A 22,795-nucleotide genomic window follows, 5' to 3' on the forward strand; every position below is an offset into this window, starting at 1 on the left:
GAAATAGAAACAGGCTTGCCACGATAGCACAAAAGTAAATTTAAAGCAGATACAAGCATGAGAAATACTAACTGCTTTACCTGGATATGTGTATATTTATAGGTATATTTTGAAAATATTAAAATGAAATCTCTTAGGGCTTGGGAGGAAGTTGAGGTAGGGATTTGGAATAAAGGAAAAGAATAAAATGAGACACTCGGTGAATCAACAATGCCACATTGTGAAGTTCGGAGAGACAAAAAGGATGCAAAGAAGAAAGAACAATGCAAGGAAGAAAGAGGGGAGTCTAGATGAACCACCGGGGAAAGAGAGTCAAGTTACGGCCTCAGTTTCAGCCGGTTTTCCGTGGTGGGCATAAATTATATTTAAAGAACGTCAGCCTGGGTGTACTAGAAACTTCAGAGACCAGAGGACAACAATCCTGAGATAAAATTCCTTTCGTTAGAACTTCATCTCTATGAGATTCACTTTTTCTTTCTTTTTACTTATTTATTTTTTGGTGCTAGAGATTGAATCGAGGGTTCTTGCCCTGCTACAACTCAGCTCCTCAGTATTCTTCTAAATAAAAAAGAGAAAAATACCACTTTGCCACTAGGCCAACAGGTACCAGACTTAGTAAGAGGTTGCCATTATGGATTTTTTTGATAAATTTGAAATTTAATTAACTGAGCTCAGGACCACTCATACACAGATCCCCTTGTTTCAGAGTCCAAACAAGTGGTCCCGAACCGGAAAGTTACAGAGCTTTTTTTTTTTTTGAAGGTATTAAAATACAACAGAACAAGATAGAACAAAACCAATTGATCGAGATAATGCAGTGAAATTGGTACAGAACTTCACAGCAGGTTGCCGGGACAACAGTAATAGGTGCCATAGTATATCTTGTCATCTTCACAATAGTTGTCCTTTCAATCAAGTAAGACAAAATCAAACCAAATACAGAACATTATAAAACAAAACATTATCAAAACAAAATACTGAATAGAGCAAAACAATCAGAACAAAACAAAACAGTGATAACAATATTTGCCTTCAAAGATAAGATAGAAAGAAATCCCCCATATTTGCTATATTGCATATGGTCAACCTCCCAAGAGATGCTGAGACCTCTGCCCCCAGTTGCTAATGAGGGAGTGGGGTAGGGGGTGGAGTATTTGATTCTCAGCTCACACACCTTCGATTCATGGGAGATGCTGACTGGTTCTCTTCCTGGCTCATCTGCTGTTTGCTCAGGCCATAGCTGCTTACCAGGAAGGAAGGCAGGTTGCTTTCTCACTCAGTGCCCTAAGTTCCAACATGCCACATCTCAGGAGATGCTGACTTGTTCTCTTCTTGGCTGCTATTATGGATTTGTATAACTTATGTGCATATATGTTATTTGACTCATTAATGTTGTCTGTCTGGAAAAAATTTGCTCAAAACTTTTACTTGAAGTTGAGATATCTGAGGCTGACTTTATTACAAGTATATTTATACAAATTATGTCATTGCTTAGTAGCCAATTTGATGATAAATTCCTTAAGTTTGAAGAATATGATGTGCAAAAAGCTTGACCTAACAAAAAATCTATTGTTTACCTATGAGTCTCATCACTGAAAAAATCACTAAAAACCAAACATTCAAAGTCAAGCTAACTATAAATTTTATTAATTTTGTAAAGTACATTTCTGTAGCTATTATAGCATCTTCTGGCTGGAGAAAACAAACATCAAAAAGGCATTAGTATTTTGAGTGCCTCTATTGAGTAAATTGCATGAGGTTGAAGACAGAAAATATTTACAACAGAATACACCGAAAAGATGTTTTATGAGATAATAACTTTATTTTCAGTCTGATTCACTGAGAATTTTTATAGTCAGCTTTTAGTTTCTGCTTCTGAAAGTAACCAGAGGGAATATTATATTTGTCTTTCCTAAATAGTAACCACTACTATTCAATTTAAATTCTCCCAGGAAGAGACTCATCAAAATCCATGTTCATTCTCACCAGTACTCCAGTTTTGCAGGTAAGCCAGATCTGGGCTGCTGTCACAAAGCACTGCTGACCACCTGCTTACACACAGGGGTCGTTGCTTTCTCACAGCGCTGGATGCTGGAGGTCGGACATCAAGGCACCAGCAGACTTAGGGAGTGCTGCTGGCTGGGTCCTCCTAGGCGGCGTCTCCTGTGCGCCCTCATGAGGTGGAGGGGCCTGCGGTCTGAGAGCACTCACCCCAGTGACCACATGTCCACCAGCCCTCATGATCTGATCACCTCTAAAGGCCCCAGTTGTCTCATGCCACTCCTCTGGGGGCTGGACCCCAGCAAAGTCATTTTGTGCCAAGGAACACACACGTCCTGATAACAGCAAGGCTAACTTTGTCCTCGGAATGACAGGGCCATGTTCTGTCTCCAGCTTTTGTGACTGAGAAAACAGTCCTGGGCAGAGAGGTGACAAAAGGAAAATGAACTCTTCCCACCCACAGCGAGCTGGTGACAGAGATGGCACGGGATACCGAAAAACAGGGCTCCCAAAGAGCAAGGAGAGACTAAACAAGAGCTACGTTTCCTTTTATTTCTTTTTTTTCCACGTAATTTATGTTATGTGTAATCTGTAACTGTATCAGGTCCTCTCAATGATTCCGCAAAGCGTGGAAGTCCTCAGGCATGTTACCAGGGCACAGGATCCACAGAGCTGCGGGGTTTCGAACTGGAAAGAATATTGGGCTGGCTCTTATGCTTCCATTACAGTGCCACTACGTAGAGATCAAAGGGAGTTTTTGCAAGAGAAAAATCTTGTATTTAGCTTTTATCTAACTTGCTACTTTCCAATTATCAAGGTAGAGAATTATTTTTGGGAGCCACAACATTACTATTTAAAATTATGGAAGGAATGATGGGGAAAAGCTACACAGCTGATCTATGTTTATGAATACATTAGGCACTGTGGAACTGTGGGACTCAAAGTTGCATAAGCCACTATGAAGAGACAGAAAATTAATAAAATTAAAAGATGTCAAAAGGGCTAAAGACAAAAAGGTCTAGGGTGACTCTCAGCTTTATGATTATAAAATTCCGAGAGTAATGTAACTGACTAAAAGCAAAACAAAAGCTAAATAATAAGCCCTAGGTGCTGAGATATCACGTTTTATTTTGTTTTGTTTTCTTTTGTTTTGTTCTATCACTCTGTAGCTTAGCTAGTCTTAACCTCACCATTAGTTTACACTGGCCAAGAATTCTCTGTGATCCGCCTGCCTCAGCCTCTGGAGTGCTGGATTATAGGCATGTGCCGCCACACCCAGCAACAGTTATAATTTTAAAACACACAAGGGCTAATAGGTTCCCTGAGGTAAGATCTTTTAATGATTTCTGATACATCTTTCTTTCATCAGTTTTGAGGAACCAAATCTTATATTTTTTAATAGCTGGCACATTTGTTACTCAAAAATATATCCTTCACATAGGGATAGGACTTTTAATATCTCAAGATTCCTTCAAAACTGCGTTTTATTCTCATTTATTCCTTATAAATTTGTATACAAAGCATTAGCAATTTAAAATATTTCACTAAATATATCGAGAACTCAAAGAGGCAATGAATCAAAAGAGTAACAACACACGGAGCACAACCAGCCAAGAGAAAGCTCGGTCTGGAATCCGGGTGGAAGGACTTACAAACCCCTTCTTTGTGCCCTTGCTAATAATTTTTGCAGAAACATGAGTACAGTCAGTAGTGCACACGTAAATGTTGAACATCTGACTCAGTGTTTGGGAGATGCAGAGCCCTGATTTTGCCTATTGCCCATTTGCATGGTGTAAATGCTCCTACCATCCTTGACTATGCTGCTAGCTCAGAGTCACTGAATGCTGGCTTGGGAAGCAGTCACACAGCAGCACTGCAGACCGGGAGGAGCTGGCTCCCCCACATCCCTCAGCCTTCATGGTAACAGCTATCAGATGCTGGCCCCAAGGTCTCTTCAGATGAAGTCAGGTATTTAGAGTACTCATTGTGGCTTTGGTTTAGAATGATGCTCCTGGGTTCCGCGGCAGGATTTTTGAAAGGTGATTGGATCTGGGGGGCATGGGGCTCATCAGTGCTTTGATCTGCTTGCAGATGTGTGGATGAAACTACTTTTAGGAGCAGGACGTGGTCACAAGGGGCAGGACACTGAGGCTAACTGGGAAGGCGACATCTCTCCCTCTCACCGTGCCCTGGCCACCACGATGTGGGTAGCTTTTGTCCCCTGTGCTGATTCTGCCACTAACTGACTGTTGGCTCAACCATGAGTCAATGGAAACCTCTCCTACTTTAAGCTGCCAGTGTTGGATGTGGAGTCTGAGGGAGGAGACAGTAACCGAGGCAGTTCGGTTCTCTAATATGTGCCCAAACTGCAAGCCCAAATCCATGCATTTATCACAGTGTCAACACTGCAATTTATCCTAAATTCTGAGGTCTTAGCTCAGAAAAAACAACCATTTTCTGATGCTCAGCTGCTGGACAGGCTCTGCATGCCTGCGGAGCACAGACGAATAGGTTCACCATTGCCTGAGGCCTTTCCAGTGCTCCTCAGAGCAGAGGCCAGGGGTTTTGATGGCCCAGCCCCTCTCTGAGAGTGGGGACGCCAATCCTCCAGTGCCACAAGAGACACATCAGGTGTCTGACATGGAGCAGGGCCTAAGGGGTGGCTTGATGTAACTGCATGTCCAGCGTCCACTACTGCATATAAAGCAGAAAGTCTTCTCTTGATTCTCCTTGGGTTTTCCCTTAGGTGTCTTGGGTGTGTTTAAAGCACTGCCACTTTCAACAGCTATAATCTTGGCATTTCTTTTTTCACCCTCATCTGGATGCCGATTGAACACAGAAAAGGCTGTGTTCAGCAACTGGAATCTGAGGGCCCACATAAAATTTTTTATCATCTGTGCCAAATATCTGGAGCTGACTGATAAATGAAATAATGTCCCATCAGCATCTGTCCCTCCAGGGAAGATGAGTCTTGTATGTTTACAAAAGACTTTTACAAGTGGGTTAGGAAGCCGGCTGGATTTTCCCTTTGCCCTGTGTGACTCCTCTTACCTTATCATAGTTAGCAGATTCCTTAGTGCATCTTTTCAGTCCCAAGATAAGAGCAGCTGTCTTGTTAGACATCAATCCAGTCCACCACTAGTATTATAGTCCTGGTTTGGTTTTGTCTGAGAGAGAACAGCCTCTCTGGGGTTCCCTTTCTTTCTCATACTCTATTATTAATCTGCATAGGTCTTAGCCTCTTCATCTGGGTACAGCAAAGGTGGTGAACTTGAAAACCTTGCTATGACAAGTCAAAGTGTGGGTTAAAGTTTGAAACCTATCTGCAAACATACTAGGATCTTGTTAAAGTTGGCCTAGCCTTTCTTTGTATTGCTGTATATCTACACTAAAAAGGGGGGCCTAGATTTGAATAGTGCACCCACGTCCTGGGACCTCTCAGGGGCAGAATGAGCTGTGAGTTAGGAGAGTAAGAAGTACTACTCCAAGTACATCCTTGGGGCCTAGCACTATCTGATGGGCCTGAGGAAGGGGTGGGTGGGGAATGCTAGGTTCCTCTGAGGTGTTGGGCTGTGGTTGAGTTTCTGAGTCACCTGAGGGGAAGAGCACTGTTTTACTAGCCTGAAAATTGTAAGGAAGAGGTTGAGGAGACTTTCCCCAGTGGTTGTTTCCACTAAACAAGTGGGAGAGACCTGTAACCCTCTGAGAGAAGGCAGGAATCTAAGAACAGGGTCATCAGGGATATCCTCTTCTACCGCAAGGGCCATTTTAAGTACCAGTTTCTGGACTTTTCCAGAGACCAAGAGCCACAAAAGCTTAAACATAAGGGGTGCACTCCACCTTCTATGCTTTTTGTTGGAACAATTTAACTAAAAATTAGTATTGTAATTTAAACCACCATCCTACACCTATCTCTCGCCATTCCCTAGTTCACGATGGATCCAAGCCATGTTGTGAGGGTGGATACAGTTAAGTAGTTCCTTTTCCAGACTGGTGGGCCAGTCGTTCCCAGTGTTGAAGCATGTAGTCTAGTGATGAGGTTGGTAAGATCTATGGGGTGCTATGTATGGTGTTGCCATAGCACAGCTTGAGGTCTGCAGAAACAGAGAGAACTGGACCTGGGGTCCCTCAGAGGGCATCCCCTGCAGGAGGAGGCAGACCAGCTGAACTCCCAAGGCATCCCCTGTGAGACTCAAGCACTAGACAGTCATCTCTACCTGAAGCTGGGGTACCACAATGCCTTCTTAGAAGAACAGAGCCCGCCTGGGGTCTCTCTCACCTTAGGACTCTCCATACTGTGGTTCACTAACTCCTAAGGGAGAAGTGTGAGGCCCCCGAGGGGCTCTAACCTTAGCCACTTGAGAAACAGTTAGTGTTTCTCAACATCAGAAAAAGAAAACCCTCTTAAAAGATCAGAGTGGAGTCCCCTCCTGGGAAGTAATATCTCTTACACTTATCCCACTGCCACTTTGATAAGAGGTAGAAATCAAAGTAACTGAGTTTTGAGACAAGGAGGGGACCTGAGTCCCACATGTCTTGTGAAAGCAGCAAATTTAGCTCTTCTCCATAAAGGCGAGAAAGCTGAAAGGATGCGTGATTCCCTCAGCACTTTTCCTGCCCCCAAGCCACAGTCCACATCCACTGACAACACGTACAGAAACACAATACCAACTTTTTCGTCAAACTCCTTCCTCATCACTTCAAACTGTAAGATCAATAAATACGGTGGCCAAAGGAATCTGCAGCAACTTCTCACACTATTGTTATCCCTATTTTGGTAGCCTTTCAGCGTCTCCCCTCCAACTCTGCAAAGCGGAAACCACCTGGATGCTTTAGGACCCTAGTGATCAGCCCCGTCCCTTGTTACTCAGGAGAAGCTGTGGGATCCTTAGAAGCAAAGTACTGACTTACAACTTGAGTGTGACCCTAGATACAGTAAATAGACACAAGTGAGAAAAATAGGTTTGAAGACCTAGAGCCCCCAGAGAGGAAACGAACCACATACCTCAGCTGCTTGAACAACTGTCATACATAGTGCGTACCTGCACGAGTTGGGAGAAATTAGAAGCACCAGTCAACCAGGACTCGCTGAAGCCACAGGAATAACAGGAAGCAAACTAGCAGCATTGCAAACAGATTGATCAGGGGAACAAAGCAGATTCAGAGCAATGAAAGGAATAGATTAAAAGGCAAACCAACATTTTTCTCCTAGAACGAATGTTCCTAAAATAACAGTCCCAGGAAACTTATCTGGATTGGAGACTTGGTTAAGTCTCTCAGGACATAAAGTATTTGTAAACAAGAACGGAAAATGGACAGTGGCTGTGATACAATTAGGATTAGCAGTAAGCATAATATAATGGAATGATGTGCTATCACTGTGAATCTGCACGCCTAGCAAGTGCTCCATAAACCACAAACTGAAGATCAGTTCCCTGGATGTTCTCTAGGCCACAAATGACACTTTCATGAACTCACCTCAGTTGCCCAGTCTCAAAGAGAAGCAGCTATCCAGTGGTGGGGAAGCATGGATGCCAAAGCATTTTTTGACTAGTAAAAAATAAAATAACAACTAACCCAACATGTTCTTAGAGACAGACTTTCACAAATGCATGCATAAATTTCAATTGCCTTGCCTAATACAGCACAGAAAACATGAAAGCCATAGGCCGGATATTTAATATACCTGCCTCCTAGCAGTACCAAAATGCAAACTTGCAAGTCTTAAATTCAGAGTTTCATTGCAGTACAATGAAGACATTCAGTATTGAAAATCTAAAGTACAGTATTTGCAAATCCTTAAGAATACCTTTACTACTACATTGGAACAACAAAAATAATTTCCTATAAATAAAACCACACCTAAAATAGCTTTAAATACATTCTCATAATTAAATTAGCATAGCTTTGTATATCATGTTCACTTATAGAAAGTATATTACCCTGATGGTATTTTATTAGAAGCACTAATTATTTATATCTAACTTACAATAAAATGGGACTTCGGAGGAAATAACTATAGCTGTTTTATTCTTACTAGGTAAACAAATTTAATTTTGAAGCTCTAAAATACTTGAAATTTTGCCTTAATATCTTTTAACTTTCAGCTAAAATTCTTAACATTGTGTAAATTCCTTAGTCAAACGATTTTATGACTGTGGCAATATTTTTAACTCTAAATGCTCAACGCTTAGCCGAGGTAGAACAGACGTTTCTAAATTCAAGATCTCACAGAATCACTGGAATCTTTAGCAAGTGAATAAAATACCTGGGAAAGACATTTAACAAATTTCACCTGTATTAAAAGCGTTTGCTCAATTCTTAACGTTTGAAAGGCAACAGTACCCCCTAGTGGCCAAAGGTATGTAATTTCGCCACCTGGACCTCTGGACTTTGATGGATGCTGCCCAGGGCTGCTGAGCAGAGCTGGGTGAGGAAGGCAGGAGGAGGCAGTGCACTGTGCAGTCAGCACGAACCAGAGCTGCTCCGTGGTGGAGGCCACGCCTTACAGAGCCACAGCCACATTGGGTTGCTCTGCCAGAGGCCCCACACTCCACACCTGGCAGCTCGCCTCTCTCTGACACTGTGGGCCTGGTGGACACCAGCTGCCACAGATTTCTACCGTCCTCTAGCTGCCTACTGAAAGAATCTTGCCCTAGGCCCGGACACTGTAGCCGGTAAAGCCTTGGAGGCGGAACCAAGAGGCTCATCATGAGGTCATCTTCCCCGCCCCTAGGAATTTACCTGTGGTGCGAAATGAATACCAGTGGGCTACCTGTGCATCACTAATGCCCCTCAGGCACCACCCCAAACCTAAGCTACATGTATGCCCGCACACCACGTGTCCAATGGAGAGAATGCCAGCCCCGGAGACAATGCCAGACCCCTGAGGGTCAGGGTGTCTCTCCCCACATTCTTGAAATAAAGGTCATTTATATTTCATACTTATCTTTTCAGCCGCGCCAGAATTCTATCACCTACCTCTCTTAAAAACTAAAAGACCTGCCCTGAGAGAGAGAGAAGGGTCAGGAAGGCGAAACCAGCCCTTCTCAGCTTGAGTCCATGCACTGCAGAAACCCTGTGCTGAGAGGGCCTCGCCTTCTGGCCTTCTGACCAGCTTCGCCAAGTCTGTTACTGCACGTCCCGGGGATCGCAGTAAGCAGTGGTACTCTGCGGGATCTTACGGTCCTGGTCAAAGAACCAGGTGCACCAAGTAACATAAAAGCTTAACATTTAATCACGGTGAAAGAGGAAGGAAAAAGTACTGTACTCTAAAGAAGAGCCCTAAAGACAAGAAAAGAGAAAACACACCCTGCACACAGGATGAGAGAGTAAGTCAGAGGCCAGTGATCCGCGTGGCCAGGGGCTACCTAATCTTTTGTGTCCTCCATCTGATGTCAGATCGGGGTCGTGGCACACAGGGCTCTGCCATGTGTTCTGGCTGTGATGGACAGGTCTCTGCAACTGACAGACCGTGCCTGATTTTCCAGCCTCTTTGCCACTGCAAACCTACTGCCTCAGTACTGCAAGGAAGGGAAGGAGGGAGGGAGAAAAGAGAAGTGGAAAGACAAAGGCAAAGAAAATCAAAGAAAAGGAAAGAAAGGCCAGCACCATGCTGGGGGCCTTTGCACTGAAGAAAAAGGAAGGAAGGAAGGAAGGAGGGAGGGAGGGAGGGAGGGAGGGAGGCTGGCTAGGAGGGTTACTCAGTATTGTGCTCACTATGCCCCCAGTGGATCACAGCAATGGGGCAGCCTCCCTAAAACAGGGTTAGGGTCTCTGAATCCACATCAAATAGATCCTGACCATATCCTTTTTAAAATGAGCCATCTGGGCAACATAAGAAATTTGGGAAGACAGAAAAAAAACTGTACCTCAAACTGGGAGCAGGTCCTAAGTTTGGGGATTTGGCATTTGAGTTGTGGCTGTTTGTAGAGATTAGCCAAGGGTTGGAGAGACATTTGCAATGCACGCTTAGGTGCCTTGTTCATGCAGGGAAACACTTCCTGAATGGCATCTCCAGGGTGCCAGCGGGGAGGAAGCAAGGGACAGGCAAAGCTCTGCTCTGCCGCCTGCTGAGAGGAAGCTCCTGCGGCTCACTCTCCACATCCAGAGTGAATACAGGCAGGGCAGCGTCGGCCTTGCAGCCCAGGGCTCAGTATAAATGTGTGGGGAGGTGACAGATAAAACAGAAAGAAAAGAATGAAGAGTTGGATGTTCGGATGTAATGAAAAATGAAGGAGCTAGAAATGAATAATCTTCCTTCCTCTGACTGGCAACTCTAGGGAAAAGTGAAGTTAAATTCCTTCAGATCCTTTCTTTCGACTTTATGAGTGCCGAATGAACTAGTACTTGACACTTACAAACTCCTTGAAAACACCGATAATTGTATTCGGGACCTGAACAAGCCAACTCTGAGAGCTCACCCACCTATCTCACATTGCCGCTAGAGTTGTTTCGGAACTGGCTCAGTCTCTTGAGCTGCGCCTGCCTCAGCCCCTTCTAGAATCATCCTCCAAGTGACCCTTCACCAGGCTGGGTCTGAGGGCCCTGAAGGTGAAATACAGAACTTGACACATCTTTTTGTAGCAGATTTGCAGGCTCCCATGGCCAAAGAATTTCCAGGATGCGTCAGGAAGAGGCATGGGAAGGGATTAATTAGGCAGAGATTTAGTAGACATTAGCCAAGAATAGAGTGCAAGCCCTCAGAGAATGAGGCACATTATAGTTTGGAACTGGAAACAAGTTTTTATTGAAGGGGTACAAAAGCCCAGGAAAATGTGACCCTTGAAAGGACACTGTAGCCAGAAAAAGCCTCAGCTGGAATTAGAGAGCTCCTGTCTCCCCCACCCCTAGAGATTTACCTGTAACCCTATATCCCTCCACCCTTTGGAATCTGCCCCTGGCACCAAATGTGTGCCAATGAAATACCTGTGCATCTCTAATGGCTTTAGGGCACTGCCCTAAGCTTAGGCTACTTATATTCCCCCAGGCCACGTGTCCGTGAGAGAGATCGCCAGACTTCAGCGGCCGGCGTGTCAGTCATCTCTCTCCATGTTCTCAGAATAAAGGCCTCTTTTGTTTTATACTTCTCATCTTTTGGAAATAATCCTATCAACCCTCCCTTCAGAAGAGTACCGGCCCATTCCACAGGCATACACACTTTTTTTTAATTCTTTGGGTTTGCTCAACCTTCATCTTTGTCTTGGGATCAGGTTTCCATTCCCTACTGTCTCAATGAAACCAGTTTATGAACTTTTAGTGGTCCTGAGGAATTGTGGGTATGATGGTCTGGTCGGGAAGGAGTTTAAATCTAACCAAAGGAGTGCTGATATGCATGGCTTTGGGGACTTCAGTTGATTCCTAGGAGCTACAGTCTTCTTAAAAGTCTAAATGTTTTAGTTAGGATTTCCTTGATTCCATTCATCCTTTGTTCCTCCCATCCTACCTCCACCCCACCCTGCAGAGGGCACACGGGTTTTGTTCTATTCTTGTACTCTGCTGCAAAGGTCCATGCTGGAGTTTAAAAGACATCCAAAGGGACCAGGCCCAACAGGGAGGCCTCTCCCTCTAGCCACAGACTGGACTGCCTGGTCTTCCAACAGGACCATGCTGGTGATTTCCCTGCCTGTCTTCCACTTTGCTTTTAGACCTATTTCCCACCTCCTGTGCTAATGTCCTCAGAGAGCTCCACCCTCTGCACTTGACCATGGCTTCCCAAGAGCATCACTGAGGACTGTAGGGCATTCTTTGCCCTTGAGTGCTGAAATCTGTGCGGGAGTTTAGAACTGTAGGACAGTATAGGCTGTTCACACTTTAAAAATGGCTAAGACAGACTTCAACTGAGACACACATCACAAATGTGACTAATGACTTTTAATTTGTAACCCTGCCTGTCACCGTAATGGACCTGGAGACCTCAAAGAGACCGCACATTCCCCACTGTTGACAAACTGAACTGGCCCAATTGCCACCCTGACATCTCAGCTCCCCAGTTCCTCGCTGTAATTTGGAATGTGAATTGTTCAGGTGTCATCCTAGGGCCTAAGTGCCAAATACCAACAGGTGCAGGTTAAGGATCTGTGTGTTAGAAGAATGTACCTGTCATTGGACTATGGGCTTTTGTTTTTACTTAACATCTGATGCAATGCTACTTCCTAAAAGGAAGTTGCTGTAGAAGCAGCATTTTTTTTTTTTTTTTTTTTTGGTCTTTTTCCTTTTTATCGGTACCAGGGATCCACTCATGACTGCCTGCTTGCAAGGCAGGCGCTTATGCCGCTGAGCTAAATCCCCAGCCCCGGAAGCAGCATTTCACTGTCATTTCTTCCCCATAGCCCTAGGTCATGAACCCCACACGGTCCTCACCAGTGGACTGCTGAGCACAGCGGTACCCAGGATACCTGGGCACAACCTGCACAGATGCTCAGTCAGTGTAGGCGACAAAAACCATGTTTTATTTCTTACTGTCCCAGAGACTGGAAAGACAAGATCTGGTTCTGTACAAATTGCCTTCCTAATAGGACTCTTGCTGGCTTGAAGACTGCAGCATTTGCACTGGAGAAGGGAGGAAGAGACAGAGGGAAAGAGTGAGGGAGGAAAAAGGGAGGGGGGGGAGGAAAGGTTGGAGGAGAACAGAGGAGAGGGAGAGAGGGGGGAATGCTCTGGCCTCCTTCACTTGTGATTAGGAATCTAATCTCATCATAACAGACACCACCTGCATGATGTCACTAAAGTCACTTACATTTCCAAATGTCATCACATTAAGAATTAGGTATTGAACATGGGGTGGAGCGGTGTAAACATTCAGCCCACAGCGGACACAAAACTCAAACCAGACATCAGTTGTGTCTTGCTTTTCAGGTTCCTGGGTCAGGGAATGTCTCATCCTTCCACACCACCACCACCCTCTGCATGAGAAATGAAGATCTTATCTCTTACAATTTATGGAACTTAAAATTGGTAGCCAAAATGTCACAGGTAAAATTAGTCAAGTAATACGTTGCCTCTTTATGCCCAATGACTATTGGCTAAATATAGCAGTGTGACTTTAGAAAGAAATTAATGATTCTCTTTACTTGGTTGGTCACAAATAGGGCAGTACATAGACTGCGGCATTTGGAATAAAAATACCCAGGCTCAAGTCCTACCTAACATTACATTGCTGACTACAGATCCTGATCAAGACACTTAGCCTGTTTACCTTGCATATCCCTGACTGTAAACAGTTACCATATTGGTTAAAATATAAATGCAAAAAACCTAACTCATTTGTATTTATAAGTTCAGTATTTTCTTTTCATTACACAATGATAAAGTCTTAACTCTATCAGGCAAAAGACAGATTCATAGAAAGTTTTAGTTTCAAACATAGGAAACTATTTTTAAGAAACAGTAAAGGAAACTCGGAAAGGTGATATTATTCAGGCTACCATGGTCAAAAAGTATTTGTGATCTACTTTTCTGTATTTCAAATTCAAAGACGAGAGAGAACAATATGTAAAACTGGTTTTATTCAACACACATATTTATCAAATATGTAATTAGTTTAGCTGACAATCAAGGCAGGGTAAAACTCTCTAATGAGATCATTCATGTGAGACAAAGATTGGCCACCATTCCTCATGGGCTTCTCATCTATAACAAAAGACTTTTGCCATTGCTAGAACTTGCTGTAGGAAAACATTTTGTGATACTTGACATTAACAATATGAAAAGGAATAAAGGTACTGCGTCTGTATTCTGAAGACAATTTTTAAATAAATCCACACTTGCTTGCCCTTAGGAAAAAACCTATCTAGCAGAGCAGAGATGAGGGGCAACCAATACATATAACCATCAAGTTAATTTACTTTGCAAAAATCAACGGTTTGTAGGAACAAAGCATGCAAGACTCTTCTCTAACATCCCACCCAGAATTAATCATGAGTCCAATGAATGCATGTGGCTACAGTCTATTGGTACTTCTTTAATGTGTCTGCTTTCTACCATCACAATTAGCGACCCTTATTTGAAGATTGAGGATCTTAAGTAAGTCTTTGAATTGGTCCTTTGATCCAGCCTTGCCCCAGGGTCCCCTTATCCTTCCACTATAGTTTTTCAGAGTCACTTTATTGTATCACAAATCTCTACTGCCTGTTCAGAGTCCAGATCACACGGTCTACAGGGAGTTGCACCACTTTGACTTTATTCTCATCTCTGCTCACAACCTTGCGGTGCTCTGGCCCTTGAGCCCCATGCATTTCCTGAATGTCCTTGGCAGCCTCCTGTAGTGGAGCACCTCATTGGCTATGTAGGTTATGTGGAGTTTCATGCTTTGCCCATGCCAACCCCAGTGCATGGAATATCCTGCCCCAAATCTGTCTCCTAGAGAATACACCCCCACCTTTCAAGCCTCAGTACACAGTCCAGATAATTTCGGCAGATCAGTTAATAACTAACCATGCTCAGTTCAGATGTTAACTGCAGAAGGTTGTAACAGATCTGTCTCCTTGGTCCTGAGCCCAAAGGAAGAGGTTCACATCTCATACCTTTGTCCATCCCTAACACCTGCCCAACACCTGACACTTCACACCTGCATAACTCATCTTAGCCCAGCTGGTCCTTTCAGCCTGCAACTACAGAGAAAAATTAAAAAAGCAACAAAAGCTTTGGCAGACATTCCTTGGTTATCACTGCACAAGTTAGAAGAGAAATACGAAGAGATAAGAGATTTGCAGGACCCTAAGGATGAAACTTAACTGATGACGTCCAGAGAAATCTACCAACTGCCTCAAGTTGGGGTACCCGTATCTTACAAGGGGTTTCTTCATAACTACAGTCAGGGAGGGGTGCTTCTTTCTACCTTGTAAGCAATTAATCAATCTGATCACAAGAAAATCCACCATTTACCCTACACTCTGGTGTTCAGTGAGTAAAAGTTTGTGCCTGCTTCCCTTTCCCACATCCAGGTGAGCACACCATGCAGTATTGTGCTATTTCCCAGCTCCACACTTCCTTCAAGTACCACGTCTGCAGCCCTTCAGGCAGACTCACCTGCTCCTTCCCTTCTATTCCTGTGTGTATATACGCTGTACTGTAGCCAAGCAAAAAAAACCAGTACTAATTCTAAAGCATGAAATTGCAGCCAGTTAGTGGCTAGCAAAGCAGGACCACTCAAATGATGAACCGATCTTTGTTCACTATAACCCTAAGAATTTTCTTGACATTTAATGAGATACTATAATCTTTGGACACAGGCTTCATTTCAAGAGTTTTGGGGAGCCTTTATTTTTTCTGACTGCAATACTAAAGATGCAAAAAAGTTAATTATTTATAAGAACCCTGCATTTAAGAAATGATGCCCAGAATATAGCTCAGGCCAGGGATATAGCTAAGTGCCTGCCTGGCAAAAGCAAGGTCCTGAGTTTGATCCCTACTACCAAAAAAAAAAAAAAAAAAGAATTTATTTAAACAATTGCTACAAGTAGAAGTGAAAAATCACTAACACAATGATTCTCTTTTGCGAGTGTATTTTTGTGTGTGCTCCCTCATGCACGTGTGCACACCCACATGCACCACCAGGGACTGAACTCTAGGCCTTCACACTGAGTTACGTTCCTACTGTTTCTTTTCCATTTTTATTTTGAGACAGGATCTTCTAAGTCACTAAGTTGCCCACCTTAGGCTTGAACTTGAGTCCTCCCGCCTCAGGCTTCCAGAGCACAGCACTTCTCACAGTGGTTGCTTTTACAAATCCAATCTAGATTCTACGTAATTTTAGACAGCAGAAGTAGGGCCATAGAGCATCTGTATTCTTTGGTGATGCCATTCAATGCTTCAGTTATTTAGGCTATTTAAATAAATATGTAAGCTGAATAAGTGAAGGCAAAGTTTAATTATTATCACACTGCCACTGAATTTGTTGTGATAAACCTAGGCTAACTAAAATCTGCTCTTTAAATTTGCTCTGATCAGATCACTGGCTGCTAGACCTCACCCTCTCAATACCACTCATATGACTGTTTCATGATTCTGTTACTAAAACATTTTTAATGGTCAAAATGCAAGTCTAGCTTGTGGCTTAATTTTCAGAATTTAGTAATTTGACAGAAGTACTGGATAGCTTGTTTTATCACTGCTGCCTCTCAACTCTTGTATCTTAACAGCCACAGTGAAATCAACTTGGCAGGACTAACACACATAAAAACAGCAATTTCTTTTGGTTCCTACTCATTTGGGTTTCAGACACTGCTATTGTAGTATCCATCCTACTAAACACATAAGCTATGTCCATAAACGAAATGCAGAAAGCTGACCACAAAGCAAATGTAAGGGCTTTAAGAAATTATGCAGGGCATTAGTAAACACTTTAAATGTAACCCTTGCAATGACATATATCTGCGGATGACAAGGAACAAGAAAACAGATGGGACTTGTGTTTATATTCACTTCAAGGCATGCTCTGTAATAATCGTACTAGTAAAATAAAGCGAGGAAAATCAAACTTAATTTGTCTTTCAACCTATGTGGATGTGAGTATCTGCATATTCATTTGATACACCCATGTACAGCAGATACTCAAAGTACTTCAGTCCTATATCCATTTATTCCTCAGTGTTTTAGCCAAAAGGGTGCATAAAAGGCAAAAAATTAACAAATGCCAGGTCTCCTTGTAAGTATAATGTTCAAATATAAATAGTGACTAGATACACAATAGTAGTGATTGCTGCAGGAAAGCACAGATTTCTACACTTTCTGGTCAGTTACTTTTTCATCAAACCTTAACTTTGCCAATATTAGTTTCATATAATGAAAATACAATATTCTTGATTTACTGGGGAGTACAGGTGATATGTGAAAAAAACAAATTGAGTTTTGGTAATTTTTTTTTACTTTTGTTTTGGTTTTGCTAATCCAACATGTTTTCATCTGAATGAGGAAAATGTTTTTGGTTTAATATGTCTTTCAATAAAGCAAAATAAACTTACAATAAAGTGAGCAATCTTATTAAGTCTTGCAATCTTCAAATCTGGGCCTGATAGAATACGGAAGAATGATTACAGGGAAAGAAAATTAAAAATACACAAATAAATTTCCTATGGCTACCACCTCACGTGATTGTCCTATATTGCTGAATTCTGTCACAAGTTGTCACGTTTCTGAGGGCTGAAGGGTGTTTGATGAGATTAGAAATCTTTTGTTCTTGGTCTTACATGGTAAGCACTTTATGTGATTTTTAACCACATTATTATTCAGAACACAGTTTACAGGTCACATTTTTCTCAGCAATATTTATAGTGATTTGTGCTCTATAAATATAAACACATTTGTACATAGAATGCGAACACGTTGACATGGGTAGATGAGTTACCCAGACATCCATAAGCAGAAGGGTATAAGAATTGCAGGAAAGGTAACAAACGATGCCAGACCCATGCAGACTATGGACACCAGTCCTAAGACGGCTGAGGCAAGAACACTTCTCTGATCACGAATAATTATCTTCACGTACTCACAAAACTGGAAGACAAAAGTTAAGAATATTAGGAAAGCTGAATGAACCTAAAAAGAACCACACAGAGCAAACAGCAAAACAGTTTTCTTAGTTATTTTCTGTCTGTTAGGAAGGTTTTCTGAGTCCAGCTTCTTGATTCTAGGTCCCATAGCACCTGAAATGATGTTTTAGGTAATGAGGTTAATAAGGGCAGTTACCTTTGTAAATACAGAATTTTACGGACAATGGTGGGATGTAACCACATAAAAGTTATTTAGGATTAAAGTTAAAAACAACCTGAAGGCCAGGTGTGGTGGTACATGCCTGCAATCCCAGCCCTTGAGAAACTAAAGCAGGAAGACCAGATCGCTGTCAATCCGAGAGAGACTAGCCTAGGCTACAAAGTGAGTTCACAGCCAGCCTGAACTACATAATGAAACTTTGTCTCAAAAGACAAATAAATACATACATGCATACATACCGTTAAATTAGCTACCCCAATAGCCTATTCTAAAATTATATATAAAATGGGTCTCTAATCTTGAATTGCAAAAATGGAATTTAGCCTCTGATTATTGGTGAACTCAATTCTTCTACCTTATCGTTCTAAAAACTGGTGATAACAATGATACCTTTTGTATAATTCTCAAAATTCTAAAAGTATGGCATCAGTTTTGCTTTGTGGTCATATCCTATTCCCATCTAAATGAATTAGATGTGGTCATATCCTATTCCCATCTAAATGAAATCACTTTCAATTTTGAGACACATAATTGGCTACTGGACAAAAAAGATAAATATCTTTTTACCCCTGACAAAGGCATTCTTCGGCGTAACTTTTTCTTAGTAAAATAACTTTAACTTGAAAGGGACAGGTCCCGTTTGAGTGTCCCGGATCCATCTCTCTTGACTATGTGACCTCAACTAAGCCCCTTGCAAGGCCTCCTCGGGCTACCCTCATGTAATTCTGAGGCGTTCGTGAAGAGCCAGTGAGGTCTTTTATGCAGAAGCCTGCTTTGTAGTCTACATGCTGCATAAACATAAGGCACTGAGGTCCTTGTCATTGTTCGATGTGTTGACAGTTATCTCTACCTCAGTTACCTTCGCTGCAAAAATTTACATCAATTGCCATTTTTATATGAATTTTGCTATTCACACTACATTTAAACAGCTTTTCTAGCACACTGAATTGTATATGCTTTTAGGGTTTCCTACAATTATATATGCAGTACTGAAAGGTAATTTTGCAACTTTCCTGTCCTGTCCTGTCCTGTCCTCTCCTCTCTTCCTCTCCTCCTCTGCTCTCTCCTCCTGTCCTCTCCTCTTCTGTCCTCTCCCCTCCCCTCCTGTCCTCTCCTCTCCTCTCCTCTCCCCTCTTCTCCACTCCTCTTCCCTTTGAAGAGATGAGGCTTCACTATGTTGTCCAGGCAGACCCTGAACTACTCAGTGGTCTTCCTGCCTCAGCCTCTCACTCAGCTGAGGTTTCTAAATTCTTACTAGATAAAATAAACAAATTCAATATAGTTGTGTGGCTTGTAATGACACTGTAGTAAACAACTGAAATACATGAAATGATAAGCCCAGAAGATTGTCGTCAGTGTAGATTCATTCTATGATGATGTTCCCTTAACAGTGGGATTGCCTAAAATTCCATTTCTTATGAAATGCCATTAAAGGTTGCATGACTCATTTAACCACACAGATTTCACTGTTCGGTCATCTGTATTCATGCTTTAGCACAAACAAGTGTGAAGCACAAGTGTGAAACAGTCAGTTATCCAAATATTGGTCTGTTTATAGCACAGATATCTGATTTGTCTCCTAAACTAATAAGACACCAAGGAACAAATACCCATCCTGGGAGCAATGATTATCAAACTAAGTGAAGTTTTCAGGGCAGCGGTGCATCCAGGTAGATGAGTGAGTTGTCCTGATGTAGCTGTGCGTATTTTACCTTCTCTCGGATTATTTCATAATGAAGGCAAAGTAAGAATCATTCTTATTGGACTCTCCTCCTTCGCTAAAAAGCTTTCCTTAGGAAGCTTTTCTTCCTAACGTCCCTTTCTTGTTCAGCTGGCCATCTGCCTAGGAGGCATTTCTAGATGTGGGACAGTTCCAGGTGTCTTGTGAGCACTGAACTCCCCAAAAATAAAGAGGGACTGGAATTCATTTTGGCAACAAAAAGCAATATGAGCAAAGTCAGAGAAAAGAAAAAACTGTAGTAGAAAAAGTGCACAAAAATAGCCATTGTGTCAAAAGGGATTCATAATTTACAAAATACAAAAGACAATATAAAAATCTCTTAACATTTTAAACCTGTAAGAAAAAAAGAGAGAGGGAGCATTATTGCAAAGAATAAAAGGTTCTTTTCCAAATCCTTTTCAAACCAAGTGTGAGGTTTTCCTGAGAGAAGCATTGTAACTTGAGAGGTTTTGTAACTTTTAAGATGGCAGTAGCTATTGATACAGAGATCACAGGAGTCCGATCAGATCCAACACTGCACTCTGAAAAGTAGAAACTGTCCTTCAGGATTCATGACCTACTTCTCTCAGGACATGTTCAAAAAAGCAGTTCTTACAATTAGAAAATTTAGGATGGAGACTTTCCCCACTCTGGAAATCTAGTCTGGGGCCAGTTTGTTTGTTAGACCAATCAAAGTGAGACAAAAACTCAGCTTCTCAAGAGGTGCTACGTAGCAGTAATAATTAAAACACTTCCCTGATGTAAAATCCAACAAAGTTTCCACGTATGGAAAACTTTAATTAGTTATTAGTGAAAATTAAGTGTTTTACTATCTTTCAAAAGCACTCGTAGTGTTTTTTTGGTAGAAATATATAATACAGCACTACATGTGTTTCAGTATGGGGTAACTCCTAATTACTGCAGAGAAAAACTTTTTTCCGCAGAGAAATAATTTGCTTGGTTCCTAAGTAAATCTGAAGTGTTTCCTTTTGTACACTTCTAGAGGCAGAGTTTGTTAATGTGAGGGAGTTCCTTTCTAAACAGGCTTGGGTTTGGGCTGTAATTCTTGAGTCTCTGCACAATGCTCTAACTGTATTTGTATTTTGCTTGGAAAAGAATTCACAAATTGAGTCTATTTTGCCTCTATAAAAATGTATATGAAGTTTCATGTACCAATGAATAAAAACATAATACTTGCATGCTCTACCATGGAGGAGGAAGATTTTTCCCATATAGGTCAAAAAATGAGTCAAGACGTGCAGTAATTAAAATCTAAGATGTAAAACATGACTATATGGACTCATAATTTTTGCCCAAAAACTATCTAATCATGAAAAGCAACAGTAAAGCTCACTGTGTGATTACCCTGGTTTCCATTAGGAAACATGAATATTAACACTTTTTTAAAAGCTATATTGAAGGTTTCAAAAGTTTCCAGTTGCAAACGGAGTTGCGAGCTTAACAGGTTCACTTTTTAAAGATGAAGAGGCTTCAAAACGCAAGAACCTTTTTTTTCTCTTTGTATTTGTAGCTCATTTAAGAACCTTAGAATTTTAATACTTTCTTTTTCTAAGAACTCTTAAAAATTACCTTCTAACGGTTCAGGGTCCTTCTTGCAAATCAATAGTTTTGGTCTCTGAGGACCTTACAGTCTAACCTATCGCTGGGGAAAATGGGTAAAGGGTGCTTCCCAAGGAAATCACTATGGAATGAAAGCCAGCCTAGAAAAGAACTCAGATGTCAAGGCAAAGGCCTCTCCAAAGCAGACCAGGGAAGAGGGGATGTACTGGAGCTGTCTGCCTACGGGGAATTTTGATAGTTTAGACTAACAAAGGGAACTCACGCTATGCAGTTTACAGGGGGGAGAAAGCAGTATATTTTCCCACTTTAAAGGCACACTTTAAAAAATATTAACGATTAAATAAAAACAATGAACATCTTCTTTCTAATTGCAGTTCTTGGGAAGAGTCGCAGGCACACTGCCGCAGATTTCCTGCCCTTTGTCATCTGCACTGGTCGTGTGTGGATTCCTGATGACTTCTGCAGCAATAACTGGGCAGCTGTGGAATCACAGGAGGCCACCCTGCACAGCCGCACCCTTTCGCGGTGCATTTAGAGATAACCCTGTAAAGTACATCGCCTTTTATTGACCTACTTGGCCTCCCTTAGTTACATCAGAACTTGTGAGAATTGCACGGAAGTGGTGTGGAAGGTGTCCAAGAGGAAAATCTCTCGCTCCCAAGGAACACATCAGGGGCTGAAAGGGGTGTCCCCACCGAACCCACCGCCTCCGGACCCAGGAGTGGTACCTTGTCGGCCTGGGGGCTGACCGCGGTGCCATATCTGCAGTAGGTCACAAAGTGCTCACAATTGTTCCACAGCAGGCTGTAGGGGCACAAGCCCAGCCGCTCCTCCGCCCTCTGCGCCACCTCCTCATTGAGCAGCGCCTTCTTCTGGAGGGACTCGTCCAGGTGATTGACCAGGACGTCGGCTCCGTAGGCGAAGTCCTCCACTGTGTCCACGCGGATGCTGGCCACTTTGACGATGACGCCCAAGATGAGACGCTTGTTAGACACCACTTTCTGGGTGCGCTTCTTGTTGGCGGGCAGGGCCAGCAAAATGTCAGGCATTAGGTGGGCGACACGGTTGTTGCCCAGGTAGATGCCGTAGTGGGTCAGGTGGGTCCGGGGCACCTCCAGCACGTCACCGCGGAGGAAAGAACTGACCTCGTAGAATCGGTTGCTCCTTTTGTCTCCGTCCGGGGAGCCCAGGCTGAAAAGTTTTAAATTGGAGATGAAGAGCAGCTTCTCCAGCAGTAAGGACACCGCCTCCAGCATCGGGTTCTTCATCCTGCGGGGCACAGAGGCGCTCCGGAGCGGGGTCGCCGCGCTGCCCCGAGCCCGGCTGCAAAGTGAGCTCGGAGGTCAGCGGTGGGCGCCTCTTCTCACCTGCAGGCCAGGGCCCCGCACCGCGGGGTACGGAGACGGCGGAACCCGGAGATAGCAGGAAAGGGGACCGGGGAAAGAGGAGCGGCTGCCACTGGCGCCGAGGGACGCGCTCGCCGGAGCCGCAAGGGAGCGCCCTGGAGAAGCGTGCGGGCGCAGAGCCGCGCGGCAGGCCCGGGGCCGCCTGCCTCGGGTTTTATTGCCGTCACGGGGGCGGGGTCGGGGCCGTCACGCACCCGGCGCGTCGCCCATTGGGCGCCTGCAGACGGCGCCGAGCTCCGCGGAGGCCGTGGGCCGTGCGCGCCGTGGAAGGAAGCCGCCGGGGTTCCACGCCGGCTCGCGCTCCCGCCGGGGTTCCGACCCGCCCTGGAGACCAGGCTCCGCGGGCCTCTCAGCAGCCGCCGCCGGACACTGGATG

At 43.3% G+C, this 22,795-nt stretch overlaps 1 protein-coding gene across 1 annotated transcript; it reads right to left on the reverse strand.

Annotated features, from left to right (window-relative positions):
* Nucleotides 1-13,491: 13,491 nt before the first annotated feature.
* Lrat (lecithin retinol acyltransferase) lies at nucleotides 13,492-22,535 on the reverse strand. Its single transcript, XM_003476847.4, has 2 exons — nucleotides 21,742-22,535; nucleotides 13,492-17,496 (listed from the first exon to the last, which is right to left on the reverse strand). The coding sequence occupies exons 1-2, from the start codon at nucleotides 22,279-22,281 to the stop codon at nucleotides 17,344-17,346; spliced, it is 693 nt and encodes a 230-aa protein (XP_003476895.1). The 5' UTR covers nucleotides 22,282-22,535; the 3' UTR covers nucleotides 13,492-17,343.
* Nucleotides 22,536-22,795: the final 260 nt, after the last annotated feature.

The sequence above is a fragment of the Cavia porcellus genome, unplaced genomic scaffold (assembly GCF_034190915.1).
Source record: "Cavia porcellus strain 051 isolate PalLab524CR breed Dunkin Hartley unplaced genomic scaffold, mCavPor4.1 scaffold_14, whole genome shotgun sequence".
Taxonomy (NCBI): domain Eukaryota; kingdom Metazoa; phylum Chordata; class Mammalia; order Rodentia; family Caviidae; genus Cavia; species Cavia porcellus.